Source organism: Polyergus mexicanus, unplaced genomic scaffold, assembly GCF_030449975.1.
Source record: "Polyergus mexicanus isolate NDT 795.1 unplaced genomic scaffold, iyPolMexi1.0 SCAF_9, whole genome shotgun sequence".
NCBI lineage: Eukaryota > Metazoa > Arthropoda > Insecta > Hymenoptera > Formicidae > Polyergus > Polyergus mexicanus.
The window spans coordinates 912,635-937,158 of NW_027223329.1; the positions used below are offsets into that span (position 1 = coordinate 912,635).

At 34.4% G+C, this 24,524-nt stretch overlaps 5 protein-coding genes across 8 annotated transcripts in view; 3 read left to right on the top strand and 2 right to left on the bottom strand.

Annotated features, from left to right (window-relative positions):
* Positions 1–15,461, bottom strand: part of Su(var)3-3 (lysine-specific histone demethylase Su(var)3-3) — a 113,894-nt gene extending 98,433 nt beyond the window's left edge. The window contains exons 1-11 of the mRNA XM_070302095.1: positions 15,388–15,461; positions 13,285–13,508; positions 12,636–12,858; positions 12,406–12,557; positions 12,178–12,339; positions 11,878–11,994; positions 11,607–11,783; positions 11,083–11,346; positions 10,825–10,962; positions 10,659–10,732; positions 10,224–10,372 (exon numbers count right to left, since the gene is read on the bottom strand). Of these exons, the coding sequence (XP_070158196.1) occupies positions 10,224–10,372; positions 10,659–10,732; positions 10,825–10,962; positions 11,083–11,346; positions 11,607–11,783; positions 11,878–11,994; positions 12,178–12,339; positions 12,406–12,557; positions 12,636–12,858; positions 13,285–13,308 (1,480 nt within the window). The 5' untranslated portion in view covers positions 13,309–13,508; positions 15,388–15,461. The remainder of the gene's footprint in view (positions 1–10,223; positions 10,373–10,658; positions 10,733–10,824; positions 10,963–11,082; positions 11,347–11,606; positions 11,784–11,877; positions 11,995–12,177; positions 12,340–12,405; positions 12,558–12,635; positions 12,859–13,284; positions 13,509–15,387) is intronic.
* LOC138936574 (thialysine N-epsilon-acetyltransferase-like) lies at positions 13,278–14,602 on the top strand. The gene is made up of 4 exons (XM_070302097.1): positions 13,278–13,875; positions 13,936–13,987; positions 14,069–14,271; positions 14,328–14,602. The coding sequence occupies exons 1-4, from the start codon at positions 13,810–13,812 to the stop codon at positions 14,496–14,498; spliced, it is 492 nt and encodes a 163-aa protein (XP_070158198.1). The 5' UTR covers positions 13,278–13,809; the 3' UTR covers positions 14,499–14,602.
* A 129-nt stretch (positions 15,462–15,590) lies between the features above and the next one.
* LOC138936274 (ATP synthase subunit s, mitochondrial) lies at positions 15,591–17,116 on the top strand. Of its 2 annotated transcripts, XM_070301544.1 has the most exons (5): positions 15,591–15,686; positions 15,888–15,976; positions 16,066–16,271; positions 16,605–16,767; positions 16,897–17,116. In XM_070301544.1, the coding sequence occupies exons 1-5, from the start codon at positions 15,675–15,677 to the stop codon at positions 17,003–17,005; spliced, it is 579 nt and encodes a 192-aa protein (XP_070157645.1). In that variant the 5' UTR covers positions 15,591–15,674; the 3' UTR covers positions 17,006–17,116. The 2 variants fall into 2 exon arrangements, with proteins under 2 accessions (XP_070157645.1, XP_070157643.1); XM_070301542.1 differs by lacking the exon at positions 15,591–15,686 and having other exon boundaries at positions 15,809–15,976.
* A 286-nt stretch (positions 17,117–17,402) lies between these two features.
* On the top strand, positions 17,403–18,448 carry LOC138936194 (MRN complex-interacting protein). Of its 2 annotated transcripts, XM_070301377.1 has the most exons (4): positions 17,403–17,503; positions 17,607–17,675; positions 17,773–18,007; positions 18,068–18,448. In XM_070301377.1, the coding sequence occupies exons 1-4, from the start codon at positions 17,453–17,455 to the stop codon at positions 18,256–18,258; spliced, it is 546 nt and encodes a 181-aa protein (XP_070157478.1). In that variant the 5' UTR covers positions 17,403–17,452; the 3' UTR covers positions 18,259–18,448. The 2 variants fall into 2 exon arrangements, with proteins under 2 accessions (XP_070157478.1, XP_070157477.1); XM_070301376.1 differs by having other exon boundaries at positions 17,773–18,448.
* The window catches only part of Sulf1 (Extracellular sulfatase Sulf1), a 58,912-nt gene continuing 52,810 nt past the window's right edge, over positions 18,423–24,524 (bottom strand). For both annotated transcript variants that reach the window (XM_070301375.1, XM_070301374.1), the window contains exons 9-17: positions 23,328–23,675; positions 22,941–23,100; positions 22,598–22,859; positions 22,318–22,500; positions 21,309–22,248; positions 20,818–21,219; positions 20,546–20,737; positions 20,377–20,464; positions 18,423–20,195 (exon numbers count right to left, since the gene is read on the bottom strand). In XM_070301375.1, coding sequence (XP_070157476.1) covers positions 20,102–20,195; positions 20,377–20,464; positions 20,546–20,737; positions 20,818–21,219; positions 21,309–22,248; positions 22,318–22,500; positions 22,598–22,859; positions 22,941–23,100; positions 23,328–23,675 — 2,669 coding nt within the window. In that variant the 3' untranslated portion in view covers positions 18,423–20,101. The remainder of the gene's footprint in view (positions 20,196–20,376; positions 20,465–20,545; positions 20,738–20,817; positions 21,220–21,308; positions 22,249–22,317; positions 22,501–22,597; positions 22,860–22,940; positions 23,101–23,327; positions 23,676–24,524) is intronic.

A 24,524-nucleotide genomic window follows, 5' to 3' on the forward strand; every position in this document is an offset into this window, starting at 1 on the left:
TCACCCTATTACTTTTACTAGATCGCTCTATCGAGCATCGAAGATACAATAATTCTCTAAAAACGGTACGGCATTTTTTCCCCGTTTTTCATCAAACATTTATCATATCGTTTGCCCGGCGGCTTGAATATTTGTCGACGGATATATGATTTTGCATCCCAAATCAACAATTAGCCGGGCTTAGGAATGCTTTACGATATCATCCAATCCGCCGTAGTCTCCAGAGGCCTTCGCTCATCTACCGCCGCGGCCGTATATCGCGATACATTACCTCATAGACGACGTAATTACAATCTAACTAGAAGCTTGAATATTTCAATGAGACGGACGTGTACAATGCTGCATCTCAAATCGGCAAGTGGGCAATTAACGACACGGTCGAGCCGGTATCTCTCCGATTCCTAACATGTCACTTTGCATTTAACCTGTTCAAGTATTATATAGGTGATTGCATAAGTTCTCTCTCTCTCGTGCCCGATTTAAATATAAACTTCAATAGATTATATTTTAGAGATAACACTTTTATTAATCAATTATATAGTCTCCATTCTTTTCTACAATGCTTTTCCAACCATCTATAAGCTTGTCGATTCCATTTTTGAAGAAAGAACTTGGTTTTTCTTGAAAAAAGTTTGGTTTTCGACAGCTTCCTCGGAATTGAGATTCTTGCCATTTAAACTATTCTGCAAAGACCGGAATAGATAAAAATCTGAAGGCGCAATATCTGGAGAATATGGCGGGTGCTGCAGAATTTCCCATTGCAACTCCTGCAGTTTCCCTGCAGCTTATTCCTTTCAGTCAGGAGATGCGGCACCCACGTATCAAGCTTGGAAATGTATCCAAGCTTTTTTAAATGACGAAAAGCGGTTGAATTATCGATGTTCAGCCTCTCATCAATATCCTCAGTTGTAATCCTTGGGTTTCTTTCCACTAAGGCATGCACAATGTCATCATCAATGCCAGAAGGCCGTCCAGAGCAGGGTTGATCCTCCATGTTGAAATCACCATTTCGAAATCTGCCAAACCACTTTTTGACTGTTCGGAGAGCAGGAGCGCGGTCCAAATAAACGCTTTGAATATTTTTTTGTGCAATCCCAACACTCACGCCTTTCCGAAATTCATATAGCATTACATGCCGCAAATGCACCTTTTCATTCTCCATTTTTAATGATTTCTCTTATGCACAAATGGACTTATCTGAACAATATCTGACGCTAAATTGACATAAGACAACGTCATCTATTCGGTGTAAGCAACAATTACCACACGAAAACAATAGAACTCTGCCATGCAGTAACTTAATGCCATCTATGAAAATCGGGCACGAACTTATGCAATCATCCATAGCTCATAACGAACTGGAAATATTAACACGGACATTTAAAATGGCAATAAAAGTTGATCAACGTCAACGAGGGGATACCATACGCTCTAATTTCAATATTGTATATAAAATATTCCATACACCATTATTACTATCATCAGCATCACTGTACGCAGTAGCGATCAGTTGCGTGTTGCCGCAATTATTCACCATCGTATTTTCAACGGTACGGAGCAAACGAAGCGAGACAAGAGAGAGTTCGATATGCAAATAAAGCTAAAATGAAAAATAGCGTACTATCACGCTCGCCAAGTTGTGAAAATATTCAATCGGAAATAATAAATATAACTATAATGACAATATATATTATTCTTCAAAGAAAATTTTGAATTATTTGCTAGCGAACTGTCAACATTAATTATTGATTTGATTTCATTATTGCTCTATTACTCCACATAACGTTTGACGAAAAAAACGCATTTAATTTAAAAAGTAATTTTTCTTCAATTCTAAAGAAGAAAGTATTCATTTCCCGAAGTTTTTTTTTTTTTTTTTTTTTTAAACCGAATATATAATCCCGACTTCCAAAATATTTTATTATATCACAATTTAAAAAAAAATTTGAAATAAAAGTAGTGAAAAAGATTATTTTACAGTATTTGACATTAGTTGTATAAAAAGTTATAAATTAAATTATAAATTAAACTATTAAAGATAACAGATAATGACGTAACAAATATATTTCAGTTGTTTATTCAATCTTATGGGTTCTCTAAGTCACTGAATAAAAATTTGACGTTAAAATAAATTCAAAATGACGAAATCAATATGGCAGATGACAAAATTAATTTTTCATATTGTATATTTATTCGTGTATAGAAATTTTTCAAATTATCGAATATTGTAAATCCTAGATCGACGAAACAAAATTTTTCTAACATATCACTGTAACTTAATAATGTGATAAATTACACTAAACTCCTTCAAATTATAACGCGATAAAGTAAATTGTAACGCGATAGAACGTCACTGGGGCCAAAATCATTATTTTTTTCGTTGGATTATTATAATGAACGACTTATACACGAATGATTTCGATAAAGATCATTCTATACGACAATGTTAAATCTTATTACACTCGAGAATATTCGACTAATATTACGCGTATGTAAGTTAAACGCTGACCTAATACCGATATATGCCACCGGACCATTTGTCTCCGAGGAACGGTAGACCCGGCGCTAAGCAATCGTTTCATTGACGCTTCTTCACGGGCGATAGCCGTCGGGATGAGAAATTACGTGGATCATGCGACGGACTGTACCCTCAGATAGACTATATCGAACAAGGTACCCTACTGCGTTGCCGACACGAGGGGTACTGTAAATGGTAAAGACGACTGATGTGTGTGTGTGTGTGTGTGTGTGTGTCTGTATGTGGAAGTAGTAGAGATGGTTTGTGGATGTACACGCGTATATGTATGTACGTACTGTGCACGGATAGGCACCGAAAGTGGTCATGGGAAAGGTATCGGTGCGTTAAGGCCAAGACTGGATTCCGCGGGGCGAGGCCGGCTCGTTGGCGGGTAGGAGAGTGTACAAGGTCTTCGATACCTCGTAAATTACCGCTCGACCCTACCCCCCCCCCGCCCCCCACCCCCCCTTATCATCCCCGCTCCCGCTCAGTTCGCCGTCCAGTTCTCGGCTAACGTTAAGCTGCCTACGTTTCGTTTTCGTCCTCCACCGAGGAAAGACTCTCTCCGTGATTCCCTTCGCCCGTATCCCTCGCATCATCGTCATCGATTTACAGATTACTCTATGAAAATATCGCTGTGCTCGATCTACGCGACAGGCAGATAATTTTTAGATAGGCACAAAATTGACGAGACACAGGCTGTATTAATATTCTCACAGACAATGTCGGATATTTTTGGGGAGCTAAAAATATCGAAACGCGATTCTAATGACATTAATGATTTGTTTGTAAAAAAATTCATTAAATTATTAATATTATAAATTTTATTCTTTCCTCTATGTATAACTATTTTTAATCGTTTAAATGTACAATATTATATGAAGTATATACGTGAAATAGTATTCCATAGAAATGGATCGTCGATTAAAATAGACCAAGGTTCGAATGTCTCAAATATAAGACAAGTAACATTATTGATGATACGTTAGATATTTTAATTGCTTTCAATTACATTAATTAATTATGTTCTCTATAATATTACCAAGCTTGAATAATAAATATATATAATTACAATTTATAATAAATATAGAAGATTAAGTTAAAATTGTTTATAATAATAGGATAGGATAAGCTGAAAAAGCTAAACTTATTGTTAATCGCTTATTTTCCAGCCTATATCATGAAAAAAGTTATATCAATATGTAAATAAATTAATGCATTAAATCATATTAATATAATGTTATAAATTAATTTATAATCTTAAATAGATATGTTATAACTTAATCTATAATTTTAAATAAATATTGAAATAATGTATTACAATTTATAATACACTTGATTTTCACTTTAATAATTTTTTTAAAGACCGGTTTATATTTTCCTACTTCGAAATACTTTATATCTTCCTTTTTAAATATCAGTAACATATTTCACAATAAAAGATATATTCATATATTTTAGATCAGGACAAAAATTACGTTTCGAATAATGATTAAATCGTACTCTAATCCACGTTACGTATTTCAAGCTTATCAAAAGGATAAAAGCAATTGTCTCTTGATACTATTGGCAATAGAAAGAGAAATACACGCGATTAAATTTCACAGTAATGCCACAGTTGCATATACCGTGTCCTATTGTGATTCTTGCAATTTTTTTAACGGACGCGAGTGCGGGACGAGATCGCGAATTCGCGTACTACATACCAAAGTTGCATTTCACCTCGAGTAGTCATCGGAATTTTTACCGATGTCGGACAAATCCGATCCGATTGGAATGTCAGGAAGCTTGACTTTAGCATCGGCAATACTGCTACTCTGGAGCGCATTCGCTTGGGAAGCCCCCCCTCCCAAAAAAAAAAAACTATTCGAAGTCGTGCCGCGGCGCGGACTGGGGCGAATATTTAGGGAGGAGGGAGAAGGGGGAGAATGCATATTCAAGATCGTAACGATGCAATTTCGATGGCGCATACATAATGAGAGTCTCTCGAGAGCGCGGCGCGCCGGCTTGCTCGGTTAATATCAACCTTTCTGCACAATGGTCCTATCACGAGGAGACTCGGAAGAAATTTCGATGTTCAACCGATGGCGGTTGCATTGTCATATCTCGCGCACCGGCTCAACAAAGATCGTTTGTGCAACGCAGCGTTGCTGGCTGCCGCTGCTGTTGTTGCTGCCACCGCTGCCGAGGAGCAATGAACGAAAGTGTGCGGTATTGACGTCGAAAAAGGAAGAACAATGACATAATCCCCAAATCATTATGCAGGATGAGTATCCGGCTGACGAAACTGCCTCCCCTCCCTCCCCCTTTCTATTCGAGAAATGCAACTTTAACCCGTTCATTAATCGTTGAACGCATCTTACTAGCTTCCCGTTCATCCATTCTCGGCGATATCTTGACCGAGTTGACGGTATTACTACGATCGGTAATGCGACTGACTCTGTCCAAGGGAATACAAAGATCGTGAAAACAATAACGGTGCATCGAAAGCTCGATTTACAGAGCTCGATTACGAGCGCATATTATGGTGTTGTTACAGCTTGATATTGCAGAATGCATCTGTTAATGGGTATAACGCATTCTGTTATGACGACAACCACAATTATCTGGTATATGCATTTTACGTTGCATAAAAAATATTCTGCATTACGTGACACGTATACACTTATCCAATCATGCATAAAAAAAGAATATATATATATACAATATAATATAAATATTTAAAAACATATTTTTTTCTCAAAAATAAGGAAGATGTAAATCTCGGAGAGCTAACTCTGCGTAAGTCTCTCGCTCTGTCTGACAATAAATTCTTCCCTCCCCCCTTCCATTTCTTTTTTCCATTCCCTTTTTTCCCTTTCTTATCGCGAAGTGTCGGGAAATCGCTTCGAGCTTCGATAAAAGCATATCGGGTTATCCTCCCGTCAATTAGCACGATCGTTGTAGCGAAAAGGGAAGGAAAGAAGGAAGAGGGAGGTGGTTAATTTCGATGTCCCTACGGCATCGGCAGCGAGCCCCCCGCGATTCGCACCTCGAGAGGGAGCGTCGTCGTCGTATCGCGGCCGAATAATCTCCTTTATCGTATCACGATCCCCGATTAATTTAAAAATATGCACGCGTTAACGACGCGCGTTACGGTGTATCGCACGCATTACGCACGCGAGGAGGAAGGAGGGGGCGGCGAGCGGGACAATCGGCTCGCGAGGATCCTGCGAAGGACATCCGCGCGCTGGGCGCTCACGCGTTCGCGCGATGTTATCCCCCTTCCCCCCCCACCCCCATGACAACACTGACGAAGAGAAGGAGGATGTAGATAGGGGACGGGGGAGCGTGAAGTCAACTTTACGACAATATAATTTTGGTAGCGACAAACACGGACGGCGTGGAATGCGACGATCGGAGTCAACGAACGGCGTATAGAAGTCTTCGATACGTCGTAAATGTCCCCCCCCCCCCCTCCCCTCCCCCCGCTTTCTCTCTTCACTCCCTCATCCTTTTCTCCCGAACCCGCCGTATAACAGGGCTCTTCTGGCGACGAAGGTATATGGGGTGTTTCGGAAATATCGCGACATCAAACCTTGCTAACGTGCCCCTCGTTATGGATTTTTCGATCCGCTATGATTATTTGACAAATTGAAATTAAAGATCCGAGATTTTCTGTGCGATGATTCTTTAATAATCACATTTCACATTGGCTCTATTGTCATAGAACATTACATTTAATAAAATTTAGATTATCGTAGAGTACTGCGTTATAAATTTAAAAATTACGATAAAGCAAGAAAGGAGAGAAATCTTCGTTACGGAAAAACTGTCTTAGCGGAATGAGTTTTGTATGTTTAGCGAAAATTTCGCGAACACCCTGTGCGTTATCGGGATGCTCGCGTCTTTTTTTTCCATCGCGGATGAAAAATTGGCGAATCCGAAAAATACATTGACGATGGGATCGACTGATCTTGTCGCCAGCGAACAAAGCTCGGTAAATCTCCGTTATATCGCTGATCGAACAAGACTGACGGAAGTCGAGATGACCGTGACGATCGCGTTGTCTCCGAGATACATCCATAAATTTCGGCACCGAATATTCCCCGGGAACAGTCCCGACTGTATGGGTCGGATCAATAATCGCATAAAGCGCGGGAAGAAAGAGCGTGCAATGGCACGTTTCGCAGTATTCGGTCTCAGAGCGTAAACGTGCGTGGACTGAGGAACAAGTTACGAGAGTCGGAGTATAAAATATAGAGACCTGCGATCACGTCGACTGTGTTTTTCCACCGAGCACGAGGGCAACTACCGCGCGAAACTACCTTACGCGCTTCACTTTTTTTTCATCTTCCTCGACTTTTCGCGCCGTGCGCTGATACACTCGATTTCGAGATGCATGAAATGTCGTTGCTTCTGCGCGAAAATACAATATTTCATACATAGCCAGGAAAGATCACAGATGATAACGGTCGGAAAAAAATTAATTTGTTCAATTGTATTGGGTGATTGCATAAGTTCGTGCCCGATTTAAATATAAACTTCGATAGATTATATTTTAGAGATAACACTTTTATTAATCAATTATATAGTCTCCATTCTTTTCTACAATGCTTTTCCAACGATCTATAAGCTTGTCGATTCCATTTTTGAAGAAAGAACTTGGTTTTTCTTGAAAAAAGTTTGTAAGGTGGTTTTCGACAGCTTCCTCGGAATTGAGATTCTTGCCATTTAAACTATTCTGCAAAGACCGGAACAGATAAAAATCTGAAGGCGCAATATCTGGAGAATATGGCGGGTGCTGCAGAATTTCCCATTGCAACTCCTGCAGTTTCCCTGCAGCTTATTCCTTTCAGTCAGGAGATGCGGCACCCACGTATCAAGCTTGGAAATGTATCCAAGCTTTTTTAAATGACGAAAAGCGGTTGAATTATCGATGTTCTGTCTCTCAGCAATATCCTCAGTTGTAACCCTTGGGTTTCTTTCCACTAAGGCATGCACAATGTCATCATCAATGCCAGAAGGCCGTCCAGAGCGGGGTTGATCCTCCATGTTGAAATCACCATTTCGAAATCTGCCAAACCACTTTTTGACTGTTCGGAGAGCAGGAGCGCGGTCCAAATAAACGCTTTGAATATTTTTTTGTGCAATCGCAACACTCACGCCTTTCCGAAATTCATATAGCATTTCATGCCGCAAATGCACCTTTTCGTTCTCCATTTTTAATGATTTCTCTTATGCACAAATGGACTTATCTGAACAATGTCTGACGCTAAATTGATATAAGACAACGTCATCTATTCGGTGTAAGCAACAATTACCACACGAAAACAATAGAACTCCGCCATACAGTAACTTAATGCAATCTATGAAAATCGGGCACGAACTTATGCAATCATCCAATATCAATTGAATATACTCATATGTTACAAGTATGATACAGTGATGATAATACATCTCCGACACAAGTGTCATAATTGTTTAAAATATTCCCAAAAGATTGTAATAAATTCTTGACGATCTTATCCATAATTATAAAATTGCATCCTGCACCATTCTTAAATTGTAAAAGATTCACGATGACATATAATTTTAATACTTGCACATTTTTATATCTTACCAAAGACATTTAGAAAACTCAATTCACAAAAAAAGTTAATGCTACTGATACTTCTGATATCGTATGTTATCAACTCCGAAGTTCTCCAACGGGTATAAGAACGGGTGTTCTTGCCTTCGATAAGGCACCGGATGATAAACCGGTGCAACGCCCGTCGTCGAAGCGCGAAGGGTGAAGCGGTAAAAAGACGTGGAGCGAAAGAAACGTCCCGTAAAGTATTGTTTTACTTTCGGTGCGTTTCCCGATAAAATCGCGGCCGACCCGTCAGCGGACCTCGTTTGAAACCGAGAAGGAACCGATGGTTCGTAAAGAGCGACGCCGCCGAGAGACAGTCCACCTCGATCCCGATTATATATCGGGTGAGTCGATGCTCGCTGGAAGCCCCGAAGGGGCTGCTTCGATCGCGAAAGAGGAAGAAAAAAAGAGGAAAGAGAGCCTATTGTCGTGCTTAATTTAGTGTTAAATTGTTTACATCTCATTAATCGCGGGGGTCGACCAACAGTGAAACCTGGTGCAGCGGAGACTGTCATGATCATCGATGCACGCTCATTCACCATGGGCGCTCCTCCCCCTCTTGAACCCTTTCTTTCGGGCCCCCCCCCCCCATCATTCGATCACGAACACTCTCGGTTCTCGCGCATTCTCGAAATGATAGCGTCTTTCCCGCTCGCGTCTATCTCGTTTCACGGCAAGCCGCATCCGTTTATTGTACGTCCGAGTTCCGCACTCGATTCGATCTGAGCAGACTTCTCTCTTTTCGCGTGTATACTCCATTTCGATAGTCGACAAAACGACATTGGATTGGTACACTCAGAGCAATTTTCATTCGCGCGACCGTCGAGCTTGTAATGACGGTAGTGGTACAGTTAAACTGCATTACAGTCAGAACGATATCGGCTAGTTTTGATTGCGCATCGAGTATCGCTAAAGCGATCGTTAAGGAGATAGTCGAATTTCTATCGTGAATATATTACGTTAATGTTCTCTTAGCACTCGCGCGCGGAAATGGAATTGGCAAATGACACGAAACGTTCCGCCTAAGATAATAGAGTCGTATATTTATTTTTAAAAAATAGCAAAAAGATCAAAAAGAGAAAATTATGTACAAAGAAAATATTTCTCTCGTATGAGCCGCGATTGTATAACATTTCTAAAATAAATAAAATATTTGAGTCAGTTATTTTAAACGAAAACTGCACATACGCGTGTTCAGATTAAATTTTAATATGCAAATTTTACACGTGTATATACATTAGGACGCGCGATAAAATGTATATTGATTAATATCGTATATCCAGCGATAAAGAACGTACACTTGTGCGCGCAAGTCTTGATAAACATGTCTCATAAAATTAAAATACTTGGCAACACAATTTATTTGCCGATACAAACCGCAAAAATACGCATTTATCGGCGATCATAAAATATTTTTAACCGCACGGCCTTTCCGTCGCCGCTTTAGTAAGCTCGTAAGAATTTACGGGCTATGATCATAGCATAATTTCACATAATGAGAACTCCGGTACTCGATAGGTCGGGGGGAATACTGCGACTATCTACACGGAATCTCATGCTATCGGCTTTCAATAAGGTTGATAAAGTCAACTACAGGGAGATGCGCGAGTGGAGCGAGTCAAACGCCTATAAAGGAGATGCAACTCGCGAATAATTCACTCATTATCTGCGCCATCTCCTCTCGGTCTCAGCAATTTCCAAAGAACATAGTCAGTCGACTGTGTGCGTGTGTTTTAGCAAACACGATTATATCGTGCAAATCTGGCTTCTTAAGATTAATACATGTTTCGATCCTGATACTGTTTTAATTAAATGTTCCGCAAATAATTGGCAAATAATTCATTAGAATCTTTTTCAGTTTGAGGGAATGGTACTGTACACAGATATTTGTGCAACCGCATATATTACGATCTATTTCCAGATGTTTAATTCTTCCCTTATCGTAAATTATTTGTTATAAGAACAAAAAATAACGTATGACAAAAAAATAATATATTCATACGTATCTTTCAACTTGCGAATTTTCAAGTATCGCAACTCTTGAAAATCGATACTTGATTTATATAAGCAATGCATATGTAGACTCACCAGTTAAATGACTTCCGGTGAATTCAAAATCGTCGTCTTGATCCCAATGCTTCAGGCTCAAGTTTGACAAAGATGTTGCGTTGGCAAACTCCAAATTTGCAAAATGCCAATCTAGTATCTGCCGATCCTTGGACGATAAATAGACGTCACTGAACGCGAAAACAAAATGTATCAGTATATATATATATTATAATTTAAGTCCATTTTGGATAATTTATAATTTGTGATAGAATTTACAACTGAAATCTATTTATATATATATAATTTTATGTGACGCATAAAATAATATATATATATGTATTTTATATTTTAATTTTTTAAATGTTTTCTGTGCAATAATTATGCAATAACATATAAATTAACAAATAGATTTCTTACAAATTATAGATTATTTAAAATAAAATTTAATATATATATAAAATATAACACATTTACCTGGGTGGTGAAGCCTCCAATTCTTGTAACTTTGCTTCGATTTCTTTCTGTTGATCTGATAGCTGATCCCACTCCTAAGGTACAAAATAAGTGATTATATTATTACTTATCGCATAATATATTGTTACTTATAACTGAGTTAAAAATGCATCATTAATCTATGTACCTTACAAGCATTATGGAGATCACGTAACTTAGATCGAAGCACAAATTCTTGCGTTATATCTCGAGTTTGTAATTTACTTTCCGTCATTTCCTTGTATTGTTTATTCAATTCCACCAAACGATCCATAATGGAAATCATCTACAAAATAAATTATAATTTAATCATATAATTTCATATACTTCACAGTTTAATTATATCATTCCATATATATCACATTGAAAAATATTTGATCAAAAAATAGTTTCTAATTGTACATACTCTGTGCTGATTAGTAACTAATCGTCCTTGCAATGAGAGTACAGAACGCAAATGTGCTACTTGGCGTTGCTTTACACCTTGTTCTTGTAAACGTATTACCCATTCTAATGCTTGACCTAAGGACACTGGACGCGTATTACCGCTTTGTCCTCCAGATCCTGCACTATTTACATAATTAAAATCTAATTGATGCGAAAGATAAGAAGTAGCTTCCAGTAATCTATTAAATTCTCTTTCGACCATTTCATCTTTATCTTTTGGAACCTGCAAAAAAATATAATACATATTCCGTTTAAACTTTGACTTATAATTTTAGTATATATATTTATGTATATATTAATATATATTAATAGCATAACCAGCATGAGATAATATTTAATCTTCTTGTTGTTAAGAACAGTTATAATAACAATCGCATTATATTTCATAATGCACAGCAGTAATAAAAAAATCAGATTATATATATATATATATATATATATATTTTTTTTTTTCGTTATTTTAATAAAATATTTTAAACATACCGTTTGACCATCGCTTTCATACAATGGACACTTTTGTCGAATTTTATGGAGTTCCATATTAATTTGTTTACTAAGGGTTGTTACAGGATTTCCACCTAAACCTGTGACCACCATGGCTCCCAAATCCGCAATATAATTTGATTTACGAAATGTAGCAATCCGCCCACCAACACGATCCTAGATGAAAATGAATAATAATTTAGTAAAAATTAATTTACACAAAGATAAAGATAAATTAAAATAAAATAGAATATAGTTATCAAGCACTTACTCTAGCTTCCAAGACAATTACTTCTAAGCCAAACTGTTGCATCTGTTGAGCTGCTGCCAATCCAGCAATACCAGCACCAATTACAATGACCTTGCCCAATTTTTTGGTTGGTAAGGGCTGTAATAAATAATTATAAATTGTTAATTTCTTTAATAACAAATAATGTCTATATATATATAAACATAATAAAATTGTAATATCAATCTAATATGTAATATTAAAATATATTAAAATAAATACATGATATTAATCTCATAAAAATAATATTGCAATTAATATTTATGATATTTATTAAATTACCTTAAGACGTTTAAAAACTCCAAAGTTTATAAAACCATGCCGTTCTAAGAAGGCGTGAATTCTACGAGTGAGTACAGTATCGCTATTATAAGGTGGCTCAACTTGCGGTAATGCATTTTCGATAATTAATTGTTGTTTGGGATTTTCCAGCCATATTTGCAACTAAAATATAACATTGGATTAAAAAAGGAAGAATAGCATCTCATAGCTTATAATTTACATACTTACAAGTCTGTTCCTAATGTGTAAGAATACTTTCTGCGTTTGTGGTGGTCCACCAGAAACGTCAGGAAAACATGCAGCTTCGGTAGATGTCAATTTATCAAATGGAAGGCGGCTTTGAAAGGCTGCACCTTCTAATCCATTTAATAATTCCTTCACTAATATAAATACAAAAATTAATGTTTGCATCAATATTAATAAATTTAGATAGCTAGTTCATAGATAACAAAAGATACCATGTGGATCTTCGTGATCACTGTCTTGATCATCTTCTTCTTTGACTTCACTTTTTGAAGCAGAAGCTGTAGGTACAGGCACTATAGATTCAGATTCTTTTTTCATTTCTGTGGAAACTTTCTTCTCTGGTGTTACAAGACCAGTTTTAGATTTCTCTGATGTATCTGAGGCATTCTCATCTTCTAACTGATTGTATTTTTCCTCCATTTCTCTGTACTCCACCTATAATTGGATATAAATTTTTTCATACAAAGCAACTCCATAGATTTGAGGTACTATAAAAATTTCATATAAAAAAACAGGAAACGCCTCTTTTTAAAGAAAAGATTTAAATAAATAATGATTTATCGAATGATAAATAATGGCTAAATAAAGTATCATGAACATATTATCCTACATGTACACAATCAAAATATAGCCTCACTTTATAACGCAGGAATTAAAATTCGAATGCATAACCATAAAATACTCTAAAGAAAATTTATTCATCTGATTAATTATTGCGTAATAAAAGAATAAGACATGAGCTAACAGTGACAGAATCATAGTCTTATAGTTATAATTGATGTTGACGTGCATAACCACAAATATATAAAACATTATCGCGGTTGATTTTTAAAGATACATCGGAGGAAATAAAATACATACCTTTGCTCTTTTCCTGCGACTCATGTTGTTTTAATTATTTAAATGTTGTAAGTCGATTTAAAGGCGTCAAGGATAGTTAAAATGTAACGTAAAAACTTTTAGTTTGTTTTGATGCTTGAAACAGCCGGCACATAAACGCAGGATCAACAGAGGAAATGTAATCTGCGATTGAGAGCCCTCTAAGAATCGATGTATTCAGCAGAAATGCAGGAAGCAGGAAATAACTAAAAAATATTGACGTGACCGATTGTCAAAAATTACACGTTTTATAAGAATAATAAGAGCGATAAAATAAGAATGATAAGAGCACTAAAAGCTTACATATCTCATTATATAATTAAAATTGCATAAGTATATATATATACATGATATATATATAAATAATAACTTAAGTTATTAAAAGATTCCTTTATCAGATTTTTTTTCCTTTATTCGCATTGTGCTTCATCTTCAACATTTTTGAAATATTTATTATCATTGCAATATTTTTGTAATCGGAATCCATATTAATTGCAAAGATCAATTATGACTGAAACAATTATACGGAAAGCTAGACGTGAAGATTGTGAAGCCATCAGGACACTTATACAGGTAAATTTTATTGGTAACGAATAAATAATCTTGGATAATGTAAAAAATATTGTTTCACAGGAATTAGCAGATTATGAAAAAATGCCTAATGGACCAAAAATTGATTATAAGAGTAAGATTTATGCACATTTTCTATATTATGTTGCAAATTGTCTAAAAAAATGATGATATAGCATGAAAAAAATATATTTAGCTTTAGAAAGAGATGGCTTTGATGGACAACCATTATTTCTCTGTAATGTGGCAACATCTAATGAGAAAGTCATTGGTTATACTATTTTTTATTACACCTATTCTACATGGGTCGGGAAAGCTATGTATTTAGAGGATATTTATGTGACACCAGAGTTTCGAGGGAAACATATTGGCCTCAAGCTTCTAAAATCTGTCGCAAGAGTATGTTTAACTAGAAGTAGATATGCGACATGTATCTGATTACAAAATCTTTGCAGGAAGCAGTTGAGAATAATTGTAACAGGTTGAATTTTGTGGTTCTCAAATGGAACCCAGCACAAGAGTTTTACAAAGTACATGGAGCTAGCGATTTGACATCTGAAGAACAATGGCATTATTATAATTTCTCCAACACAGATTTGAAAAAATTAGCATCTGATTCTGAATAATACAAAAATCAAAATATCCTGATTACATAATATATTGATAATAATAAATTATTATTTCATAAATATGAATAAATATCTCTAATGTATATTCCAAATATGCAAGCTTTAAATAATTTGTTATAATTTTAATAGCATATATTTTCTGTACATAATTTGCAAGATATTTAATGAATGGATATTATTAAAATTCATGTACTATATATATTTTTGAAATAATGAATATTATTGAAATTCACATACACTGTGCAATCACCTATTATCCGAAGATCGCCCGATATTTTTCTCGGCGCACCTGATACTTTAGTATTTTCGATGCTATACCTATGTTCATTTGTAGATAAAATATATATTTATTTTCTAAAATTAAATTTTTATCACAAGTTTACAGTATCGATGCAATATATATTGTGTTTACACATAATATTATAGCTTAATAACTATAGCTTGATATTTTTCTCAGCACTCTCAATATTTGTTCCGACATTTCTGATGCAGTTTGTAGTATACCCAATATTTTTTTTCAGCATTTCCGATATCAATTACCCGCACGCCGTTATTTGCAAGTGATATTTATTCTATTCCTTATTGTCAAGCGTATCGTTAATAAAGTCACTGAAAAATTTTATTTTCGAGAGTAAATATCGCTTGCAAGAAAACTTATATTAAAAGTATGGAAAAAATATCGAACGCGTATGACGATTTTCATCAAGCGAACTCGATATGTAATCATAATGCCAAGCATTATTATTATGATCCAAACGTATTATTAAATCTACCGAAAAATTAAGTTGCACCGAGAGATTAATTCAGTTTTTATGCCCGCAAATATACACAATATGCGAGTTTTCAAAAATTCAGAAATAAAATCTTTATAATAGACATATTTTACCCAATTATTTTCATGATGCTCAATCATCCTTCCGCGCTTTCCCGCGCCAATGACCGTTATAAATTATAACGCTTTTGCGTAGTTTTCAAAGGAAAATCAGTCTAGGCAACCTTTAGATTTGATCTGTCTTATTCAGGGTTGTGTTCAAAAATCTATCATCATAAAGTAGCATTTGTAACGTCAAATGGAATGTTTTTTAGAATAGATAGATCAAATTATAGATCTTCAGAAGCAGAAGACAGCAGAATTTATATTACAGTGACATTATATCAAAATAAACAAAAACAATGACATTACAGGTATGATATTATCTTATATTATTTATTATTATCTTTTATATCTTTTATGCAGATTATATTTCAAAAAATTTAATTTTAATCATTCTTTTTTTTTTTTTAATCTTTGTAGAAACAACTGTACGAATAAGATAATATATGAATATTATCCTGCTTATATTTATTCTAATTATTTATTCCTTATATATTATGAATGAATTACAGAAATTAAGTGGATTGCTTGGTACTGTAAATCATTGCAGAAAAGTACCTAATAGAGGATTTTTCTATTGGTTAACAATAATATTTAACAGGTATTTATATACAAATTATTATATTGAAGCGTTATATGAAACTATTTGTTCATATACATAATAAGCTAATAATCAGTAATTATTTTGAGGGTTAATCAAGAAAGAATTCAATCGGTTGGTCCAGATCGTGCATGTGCTGAATGGCTCTTGAGCAATGGCGCAAGCGTGAAATGGAAAAATTTTTCGCAATATTTGAAAGATTATAATAGTTTACCACCAGAAAAGAATCAGTATTATATTCAAGCTGTAGATGCTACAGACTCTGGAATAACTCATATAGGATTTCCATATTTTGGTTGGTGTCACGATGTATAAGCAATAAATTTGTAACAATATTTGGCTATTTGACAATGAGATATTGTAAGAAAGACAATACAAATTTTTACAGACAATAATATAATATACTTGATATAGTTTGAAACAATATATATGAAATAATATTATTAAGATTTTTTAATAGATAAAACAGTTTATGTATACTGTTGGTATTGATCAAATGTCCATATGTTTGATACTAAAAAATATAAATTGCTCAATTTATTTACATATTGTAAATATTGTCAAAGAGCAATTATAATATAACTATATAGTATTTACTGTTGCAATATTTGTACTTATAGAAATTCAGTTGGTTGCAGGTATATTGACGAGATAAAGCTTGTACGTTGTTTTTATTTGTATAACACTGCCTTGCCGTTGTTATCAGTAGTGAAGGATACCTTAATTACGCTTGAAATCAGAGATTGTAAGAGTATAACTGATCAAGGAATACGTAGTTTGAAAAATCTAAAGTATGTATTTTATATATATATTATTAATAAAATATTATATGGTATAAAGGCTGTTTCTTGTGTATAACATTTCTAAATTGAGGAAACATTTAACTTTCAAATATCAGGTTTTGTTCTTGTATCTTACAGAAATCTGAAGACTTTGAAGCTTGCTGGGATGCCATATTTGGAAGATAAAGCTTCGCTCAGAAAAGAACTTACAGAGGCTCTGCCAGATTGCACAATAGAATTCGAATAAATTATATAAAGCATCAATTTTTAAATGTCTTAATATCTATACAAAATAATAGAATCTGTATAAAAATTTAATGTATAAAATCTGTATAAAATAATACATTTCTTAATATATGTATATATATATTTTCTAAAACATTGTTAATATAATAAATAATACATTATTTAAAGCAATATATAGTAGGATTCCTCTAAATTTGAACATAATAACTTCGATTTTCCTCTATAGTCTTTCGTGTTATATCATAATAATTGTATATGTACATCATAATTCATAATATATAGGTCTGTTCTAAAATCCGTTTTCTATAAATTCAGTATTTTATGTTGGATATATGCATATGCGTGTATCTTGTATGTTGGCCGCACTTGTTCTCAGAGATTTGAAGTTTCGCACAATTCTTTCTTCGAATTTTTTTTTCAATCAAATTTCAACCGATTTATTTTAACAATGCCGCAAGAAATGAACGTTTTGTGTTGTTATTCTTGCAAAATGTATCAAGTAAGCATAAAATAGGTTGTTAATATTAACATTTGTTATAACTTGTAGTATATTTTGTGTGTGTGTGTGTGTGTACCTTACTTATATTTTTACATTTTTATAGGTTCATATAGTTAAAAAAGCACCCAAATGGAACTGCAAGTTGTGTGATGCAAAACAATCTATACAGAAGGTATTTATTTAAAAGATCATTAATGATGACAACTATGACTTTTTATGATAACTTTTTATGTATTTTGTGATTAAATCTTAATTATTTATATTTCTAGATACATTTTCAAGGATCTGGACGAGATTGTCGTCTTCATGTCCAACAATTGAATGCTATGAAAGCAAATAATACATTCTTTATATCTTCTGAGCAAGATGATGCTTGTGACACATTTGCAAGTATTTCTGAAGAATCGGCTAGTGACAACACTGAGAACAAATGGACAAAATATTTTGAATCATCAGAGACAGAAGATTGGATTTTTGATAGGAAAACCGATGATATAACACCAGGTAAGGAATTCCCATGTAATAATATAAATAAAGATTTATTAAGTTTTGAAAAATGTTTAGACGATACTGATTCTGAAAGTGAAGATGTTAACAATGAGACAAAGGAATTATGTTCTATGAGTTTTAATCGTAATTCCACTATCGATAATAACAACGATATGTCAGATAATAATAAATCTAACGGGGATCATATCAATGTCGCCAATATGTTTGAAACTTATGACGAACTAGATGATCCTCTTGACTTTTGATTTTCTTAAATGACTCACAAATTTCTTACCTTTTCTATAATTTAACAAAAGGATAATAACTATATATTTCGTTAAAAAAACATGTAAGTTAATTTTCTGAAAAGTAACATTTTATTACAGAATTCAATGTATACAAAATTCAAAAAAACATTTGTTGTATTATTTCTTCCACACATGAATTTGTTCAACATCCTACAATTTCAATTAAACATATAAATTATTTGTCTACTTCTCATTGTCTATATACATACACATGTATATGATTGAGTTTTTGTGGTAACTGAATAATCATTTTAGTTTAATGTACCTCTTCTTATAATCAAAGAAAGAAATGTGTAGTATAGTCATACCATATGGACAAAATCTTTATCTTCTGAATTCTAGACGATTTGAATATATATATATAGTTTCCTCTCCTATTACATTTGCTTCAATGAAAATAGATGAATAACAATTTAATATACGATACAGAGAATTTTGTTAGGAAAAATAGAATGCTGATTAGAAAATTAATTGCTATTGCTACATAGAATCTTAAGTTTTTACACAGCATTATAACATGTATCTTAGACAATAACTAAATTTTCATAAAATAGTACATATATAATAGTTATATTACCAAAAAATTTGTGAAATATAAAAACATAAATTACAGAAAACTTATAATTATGCTTTAAGCAGCAATATTTATATGTTAAATTACACATACATATTATCTTCATTTTTTTTTTTCATTAATTGTTATCTAATAACTTTTTTTTAAACATATGTATATCAGAGCATTTTACTTTTCCTAATATTGTACATTGCTAATAATTATATTCATTCTGCTACTAAAACAGCTGTGCATTTGTTAAAGCAATATAAAATGGTGACATGTCACATGAAATTAAAACAAGATTGAAAATTATATAATTATATACGTGCAATGATATTTACAATTTCCATATAATTTTGAAAAAATTGCACTAAAAAGTTTAAATCATCCATCCTTGTTCTAGAATCAATATCAAGATATATAATGAATATCAATACTTGGTAAAATTTTTTGGCAGTGTGCATTATAAGAGCATCTGTATTTTCATATTTTATATGAAGGCAATAGGAGAATTAAAAATTAAATTGGCAGCATTTGATAAACATTTCTTTCCAATTATTATGCAAATAATAATATTCGCAGAAAGATCACAATTGGCAAGGGAAGATCGAGTCATTTTTTTCGTTGTGCATTCACAGTCTTCTATTAGACAGTTGATTCTAATAATAATTTGTCGTAGTCAAAAAAATTTATAGCCAAAAGACGTTTATACTAGAAAAAGTAATAATATTATTTAATTAATTTACGAATAATTGCCATTACACATACATGTCATGCATATCTCGAAAAATTCGAAATCTGATTAGACAAGCTTTTTATCTCAAATTTCTATTTATTTACTAAATATTTTCAGAAAACTTTCAAAAAGAGCAAATAATTTCTCATAAATAATATGAAATGAAATAAGATCACCTCTTTATGTCTTTAATTGTATAATCCCAATAATATAAAATTTATTTCGCATATCTATAAATTTAAATGAGTGCTCCACATGTAGTGCACATAAAATTCCTATAGCTAAATTCAATAGTTGCCACAAAATATTACATTAAAAACATGCATGATGCAAATGATAAACATCTACTATGGAGGATCGAAAGATTATTAATTTAAATATCACCATGGTATTCTTGTTATTTATCACTAAATAAATTAGACTACTAAATGCATTGCGAAATCAATATATATACCTAAGGCATTTCTCACGCGGTTGTTAAAGCGTAAATAAAAAAAAAAGTATATTAATCAATATTGATGTCTATTGCTATGACGGCGGGGATTCATTGTATCTTGATGATGTCGCCAGCTACTTTGCCAGCTTCTACTGCGCCTATTCCAACTAAAATTTAAAAACGGTGTTACGTATTACATATTAAACACACACACACACACACACACACACACACACACACATATATATATATATATATATATATATATATATATATATATAATAAAATGTTCAAAAATTCTAAAAAATTTAAAATGATATCCTAATCTAATATATTGTAGATACTTGCTTTTGTAACTTCTTTCGTCTTTTATTCGATGGGCCGCCAAGTTCGCTTTCACGTATAATTTGCAACGCCGAAGGTACAAATATATCTTCTGTTAAAATAATTTATAAAATTTTTATAATCTAAATATATATGATATATAAATGATTGCTTATATCTTTGTGAAACGTACCGAACGCATCGCTATATTTTCTTTTCGAGATATATCGTTGATGTTGCTGCAGCTGTGGCATGGCCTCCCTAGCGCTGCCAACTGTACAATCCCATGTACCTTTACATCCCTTCAAATGCTCCAATTGATCGTGCAGATAGGATTTTTCAGAAGATGTCAAAGACGATATTCTATTCCACTGTTCAAATGGATCTAACAGAAATTAAGATATTTATCAGTCGTCTCTTTCTTGAAATTTCGCGCTTCTTAAGACTTCTTTTGCATATACTTACCGATTCTTAAATTATAATACGTCACTAATCCTGTTGTGAATTCGCAGTAAAGGAAATTGTGCGTCACGTTGATTGTGCGTAGACATGAATATGTATTATTATTAGCATTCATGCAAAAACAGAATGGTCCCGCGTTCCACAAAGGTGCAGTACGCCAGTGATCGTTATCGTGCTCGAAACAGTTCATTCTCTCTGTCAAACATTCCTTCTCCAGCTTAGCTTTTTTCCTGAGCTTTCGCTCCTTCTTCTTTAAACGCTCTTCTTTCAATCTGCGTCTCTCCTCTCTAGCCAATTCCTTCTCGTCTTTTTTCGTATCTGGCGCGCAATAGCATTTGTGTCGAGCTTCTAATGGATTGTTCATTATCGGCGGTAAACGGCCGTTATTATTGACTGTGGTTATACCTATATTAAATATTATACGATGGAAAACCGTTTGAAGATAGAAATTAGAACACCGATCGGAATCGTAAATATTTCATTCGCAATCTTACCCTGTTTATGTTTCCTGTCGGGAGCTTCGAGAATAGTAACGTCTATCCTCGCTGGTCCGAGAATTCCCAACGTCCTGTTCCTCTGTATCTTGGAAAACTTCCTCGGCAATGGCGTGGTCGTCGGTATCGTCAGGGATGTACTTCGAGATCGATTAGAACTTGAACCTTTACCAATAGTTGCGCTGGTTCTTGGCACGTTCTCTATTTTGTGTATCGAAGTCATCGTTATAGTCGTTCCCGATTCAGTAACTGCGATTGATTCTGTAATATGATCTTGATTCAAGTCGCTACTGGTTCTGGATACATCGATAAATTCTCGTCTCGCAGTACTTGTTTCCGTAATTGTAGTAGGAACAGTCGTGGATTTTTGTCGATCGTAAGTGTGTCTCTCACTAGTCGTAGGATCTCGAGTTGTAGATAATGTTATATCACTAATATCGGTTGTATTCGCGCGAAGTACATCGTCGTGAACACTATTAGTAAGCAGCGTGTTATTTTTACGATGGTGATGCACTTTCCTGCGCCTCTGCGGTTTATCCTCTTCGATTTCCGTTCTGTTTGCAGATGTTTCTTTAATCTTCTGGCGACGGGGCGTTTTCTTTGGCTTAACCGTCGTTAAAATCGTCGTCGTTGACGTTTCAACGCTAGTTTCGGTGATAAAAGTCTCGAAAGAAGTTGTATTGTATTTATCGAGCTTCCCTTCCATCGATACCTTCTCGTTACTTAGAGTTGTATCGAAATTCGCTGTAAATTCTGTAGTTGTGTCGCGATCCACGGTAGTGTGAGCAATTTTATCATGTTTTTTATGGTGACGACTCGTGTGACCCTTTGGCAGATGATGATGAATCTTACGCGAATCAAGAGTTTCTTCCGCGTCGGCGAGCTTCTCCTCATTGTCCACGAATTGCGGTCGTTTGATCATCAAGTGCCGGCGAATCTCCTACAAACGTGTTTGTTATTATTACCGTGAAATTTTACTGAAAGCGAATTAATTATCGATACAATTTACTTTCAACGTTTCCAGCTGCATCCGCATCTCCCGAATTTGCTGCTCGATCTCTCGTCTCGATATCCGCCATTCGTTAGGATCCTGATATACAGCTTCGGTACAATTTACGCCGCCTTCCGGTAAAACTAGACATTTTGGCGATAGCGTCTTCTCTATCTCAGATGAATGACGAACTTGGGTTTGCTATTGATAAAAACCGCAAATCGGCTTTTTACATTATCGCCATGATATGTGAAATAATTGTATTAAAATTTGAGATGTTTCGTTTTCCGAATCTTACCTTCAAGTCATCTAATTCTTCCTCTATGCTTTCCATAATCTTCGTGACGTGCTCTATAGGATCCTTCTTCGTAACACTTCTCCGTACTCTCCGGTGTCTTTTTATCACATCGTCTACATTTAGCCGACCTTTAATGATCTTATCCAAGGTGAGATCGAAATCGTTTATAGTATAGCCGTAATCCAAGTAGTCAACGACAGGTTTATCTTGCCTGTTGCTTTCATCGTCACGAACGTCCATGAATCTTATTCCATTATTATTTCTGAAATGAATATGTCATTTATGATATTTCAATAATACGCTTATTTTATAATACCGCGATAACTGATGATCATTTTCATACCTAGATTGTGCAGCCTCGTACTCTTCCTTCACTTCCTGTGTTAACAGATCTAGCTCCTGGAGGAAGTTTTCGTCATCTTCTTCGTCAATCGCACGGCTGTCCCGTTCGTCTTCCAAATGGAAATAATCACCAAACTCCTCATCCAACGCTTCTCGCTTGCCTATGTCAAATTATCTTTCTTACAATTATTTTATGATAATTTTATAACAATTATTATAAAATAATTTTGAAAAATATTTTTCTAGAATATTAAAAATGAAGTTGACCTTAAAAATTTTTAATTTTTTGATAAACATATACTTTTATTAATTCCTTAATTTTTATATATATATATATATGATAAAATATATAAATCTAAGATTTTTTTCATCAGCTAAAGACATTCACCTCGTTTGTGGAAATATCCTGTCATGTCACCGTAAAAATCCGCGGGTCGGCGATCCCTTGGGGGATTGTATCTCTGCCCGTCATAATCGTTAGATTCGAGCCTCGTGTAGACCACTCCGTGGGGTGTGAAACAAGCGCACTTCTTGGACACCCTTTGCGATGGTGGCACCGCGTATCTACATTTATGTCGTCGCCACCGTTGTCCGTCCCTCTCGCATCGCCATTTCTGTCCTGGAAGACAATCGGCTTGCGTTTCCGGTCGCGAGCACTCCGCCGCGAGACGTTCGTGCTTCGTCGCGAAGGGCGTGTGCATAGCATGCACCCTATTGTCGAGATGCGGATCAGAACCTAGAAGAACAAGTGTGCAATATGTAATTCTATAACGAAGGATCTTTTTTTAATTAATTTCTCTCGTCGACATACATATGTTTGCGAATTCCTTTTCAAAGGCATTTGCAAGCTAATTTTCGCAGGCAAATTTTTTTATGAAAGACGATTTTTGTATAAAATTAATCTTAATGGAAAAGGATCAAATTATCGGAAAAGGTGCACATGATCCCTTTTTTTAAAGAATTCTTTGAAATTTCCATTTCTGAATGTTCATGATTGTTTCAAAAGAAAGAAACCAAGATGGTCTCAGAATGAAATAGATATTTGACCATAAGATATTTATGATATAGATAACGCAAAAATTGAAATGGGAACAGACAATCGTAAAATTAAAAATGATCCGATATTAGAGCAACGAAATATTTAGTTTGGTCGAAGGTTTATATCTGCAACGATAAAGAGGAATTATTTGACGATATTATTGCGAACTATGTCGCGAGGAAAAAAATAAACTGCGATATAAGCACCGTTCTTGGAAGGTAATAAAGTAGGATTAGAATTGAACGTCGCGTGCTTCCCTGCAAGAATCCCTAAAAAGAAATTACGCTTGTAAGACCACCTTCTTCGCCATAATAACTCAACATGTACAAAAGTTATATCCTTTGCGCAAGTTTGAGAAACGTTAGAAGAACATTTCGTGAGATATAAATATGTACAATATATTTACATCGCTTTTATTCGCATCTTTTTTATCCCGAAAATATCCTTGTAACAAAGTGCTCGATAATCTCGAAAGATGTATATAAGAAGACAAAAAATGTCCTGTCAATCCCAGGAACCGGGTACTTATGCTAATATATATCAGGG

What these genes read in the sequence shown, in the direction of transcription:
- LOC138936574 (XM_070302097.1), top strand. Translation starts at nt 13,810, where the DNA reads ATGACTGAAACAATTATACGGAAAGCTAGACGTGAAGATTGTGAAGCC. An exon ending in ACCAAAAATTGATTATAAGA is followed by an intron (nt 13,988 to 14,068) that starts GTAAGATTTATG and finishes AAATATATTTAG; the next exon opens with CTTTAGAAAGAGATGGCTTT. An exon ending in TTCTAAAATCTGTCGCAAGA is followed by an intron (nt 14,272 to 14,327) that starts GTATGTTTAACT and finishes AAATCTTTGCAG; the next exon opens with GAAGCAGTTGAGAATAATTG.
- LOC138936274 (XM_070301542.1), top strand. Translation starts at nt 15,822, where the DNA reads ATGAATATTATCCTGCTTATATTTATTCTAATTATTTATTCCTTATAT. An exon ending in TTAACAATAATATTTAACAG is followed by an intron (nt 15,977 to 16,065) that starts GTATTTATATAC and finishes AATTATTTTGAG; the next exon opens with GGTTAATCAAGAAAGAATTC. An exon ending in CGTAGTTTGAAAAATCTAAA is followed by an intron (nt 16,768 to 16,896) that starts GTATGTATTTTA and finishes TGTATCTTACAG; the next exon opens with AAATCTGAAGACTTTGAAGC.
- LOC138936194 (XM_070301376.1), top strand. Translation starts at nt 17,453, where the DNA reads ATGCCGCAAGAAATGAACGTTTTGTGTTGTTATTCTTGCAAAATGTAT. An exon ending in ATTCTTGCAAAATGTATCAA is followed by an intron (nt 17,504 to 17,606) that starts GTAAGCATAAAA and finishes ACATTTTTATAG; the next exon opens with GTTCATATAGTTAAAAAAGC. An exon ending in CAAAACAATCTATACAGAAG is followed by an intron (nt 17,676 to 17,772) that starts GTATTTATTTAA and finishes TTATATTTCTAG; the next exon opens with ATACATTTTCAAGGATCTGG.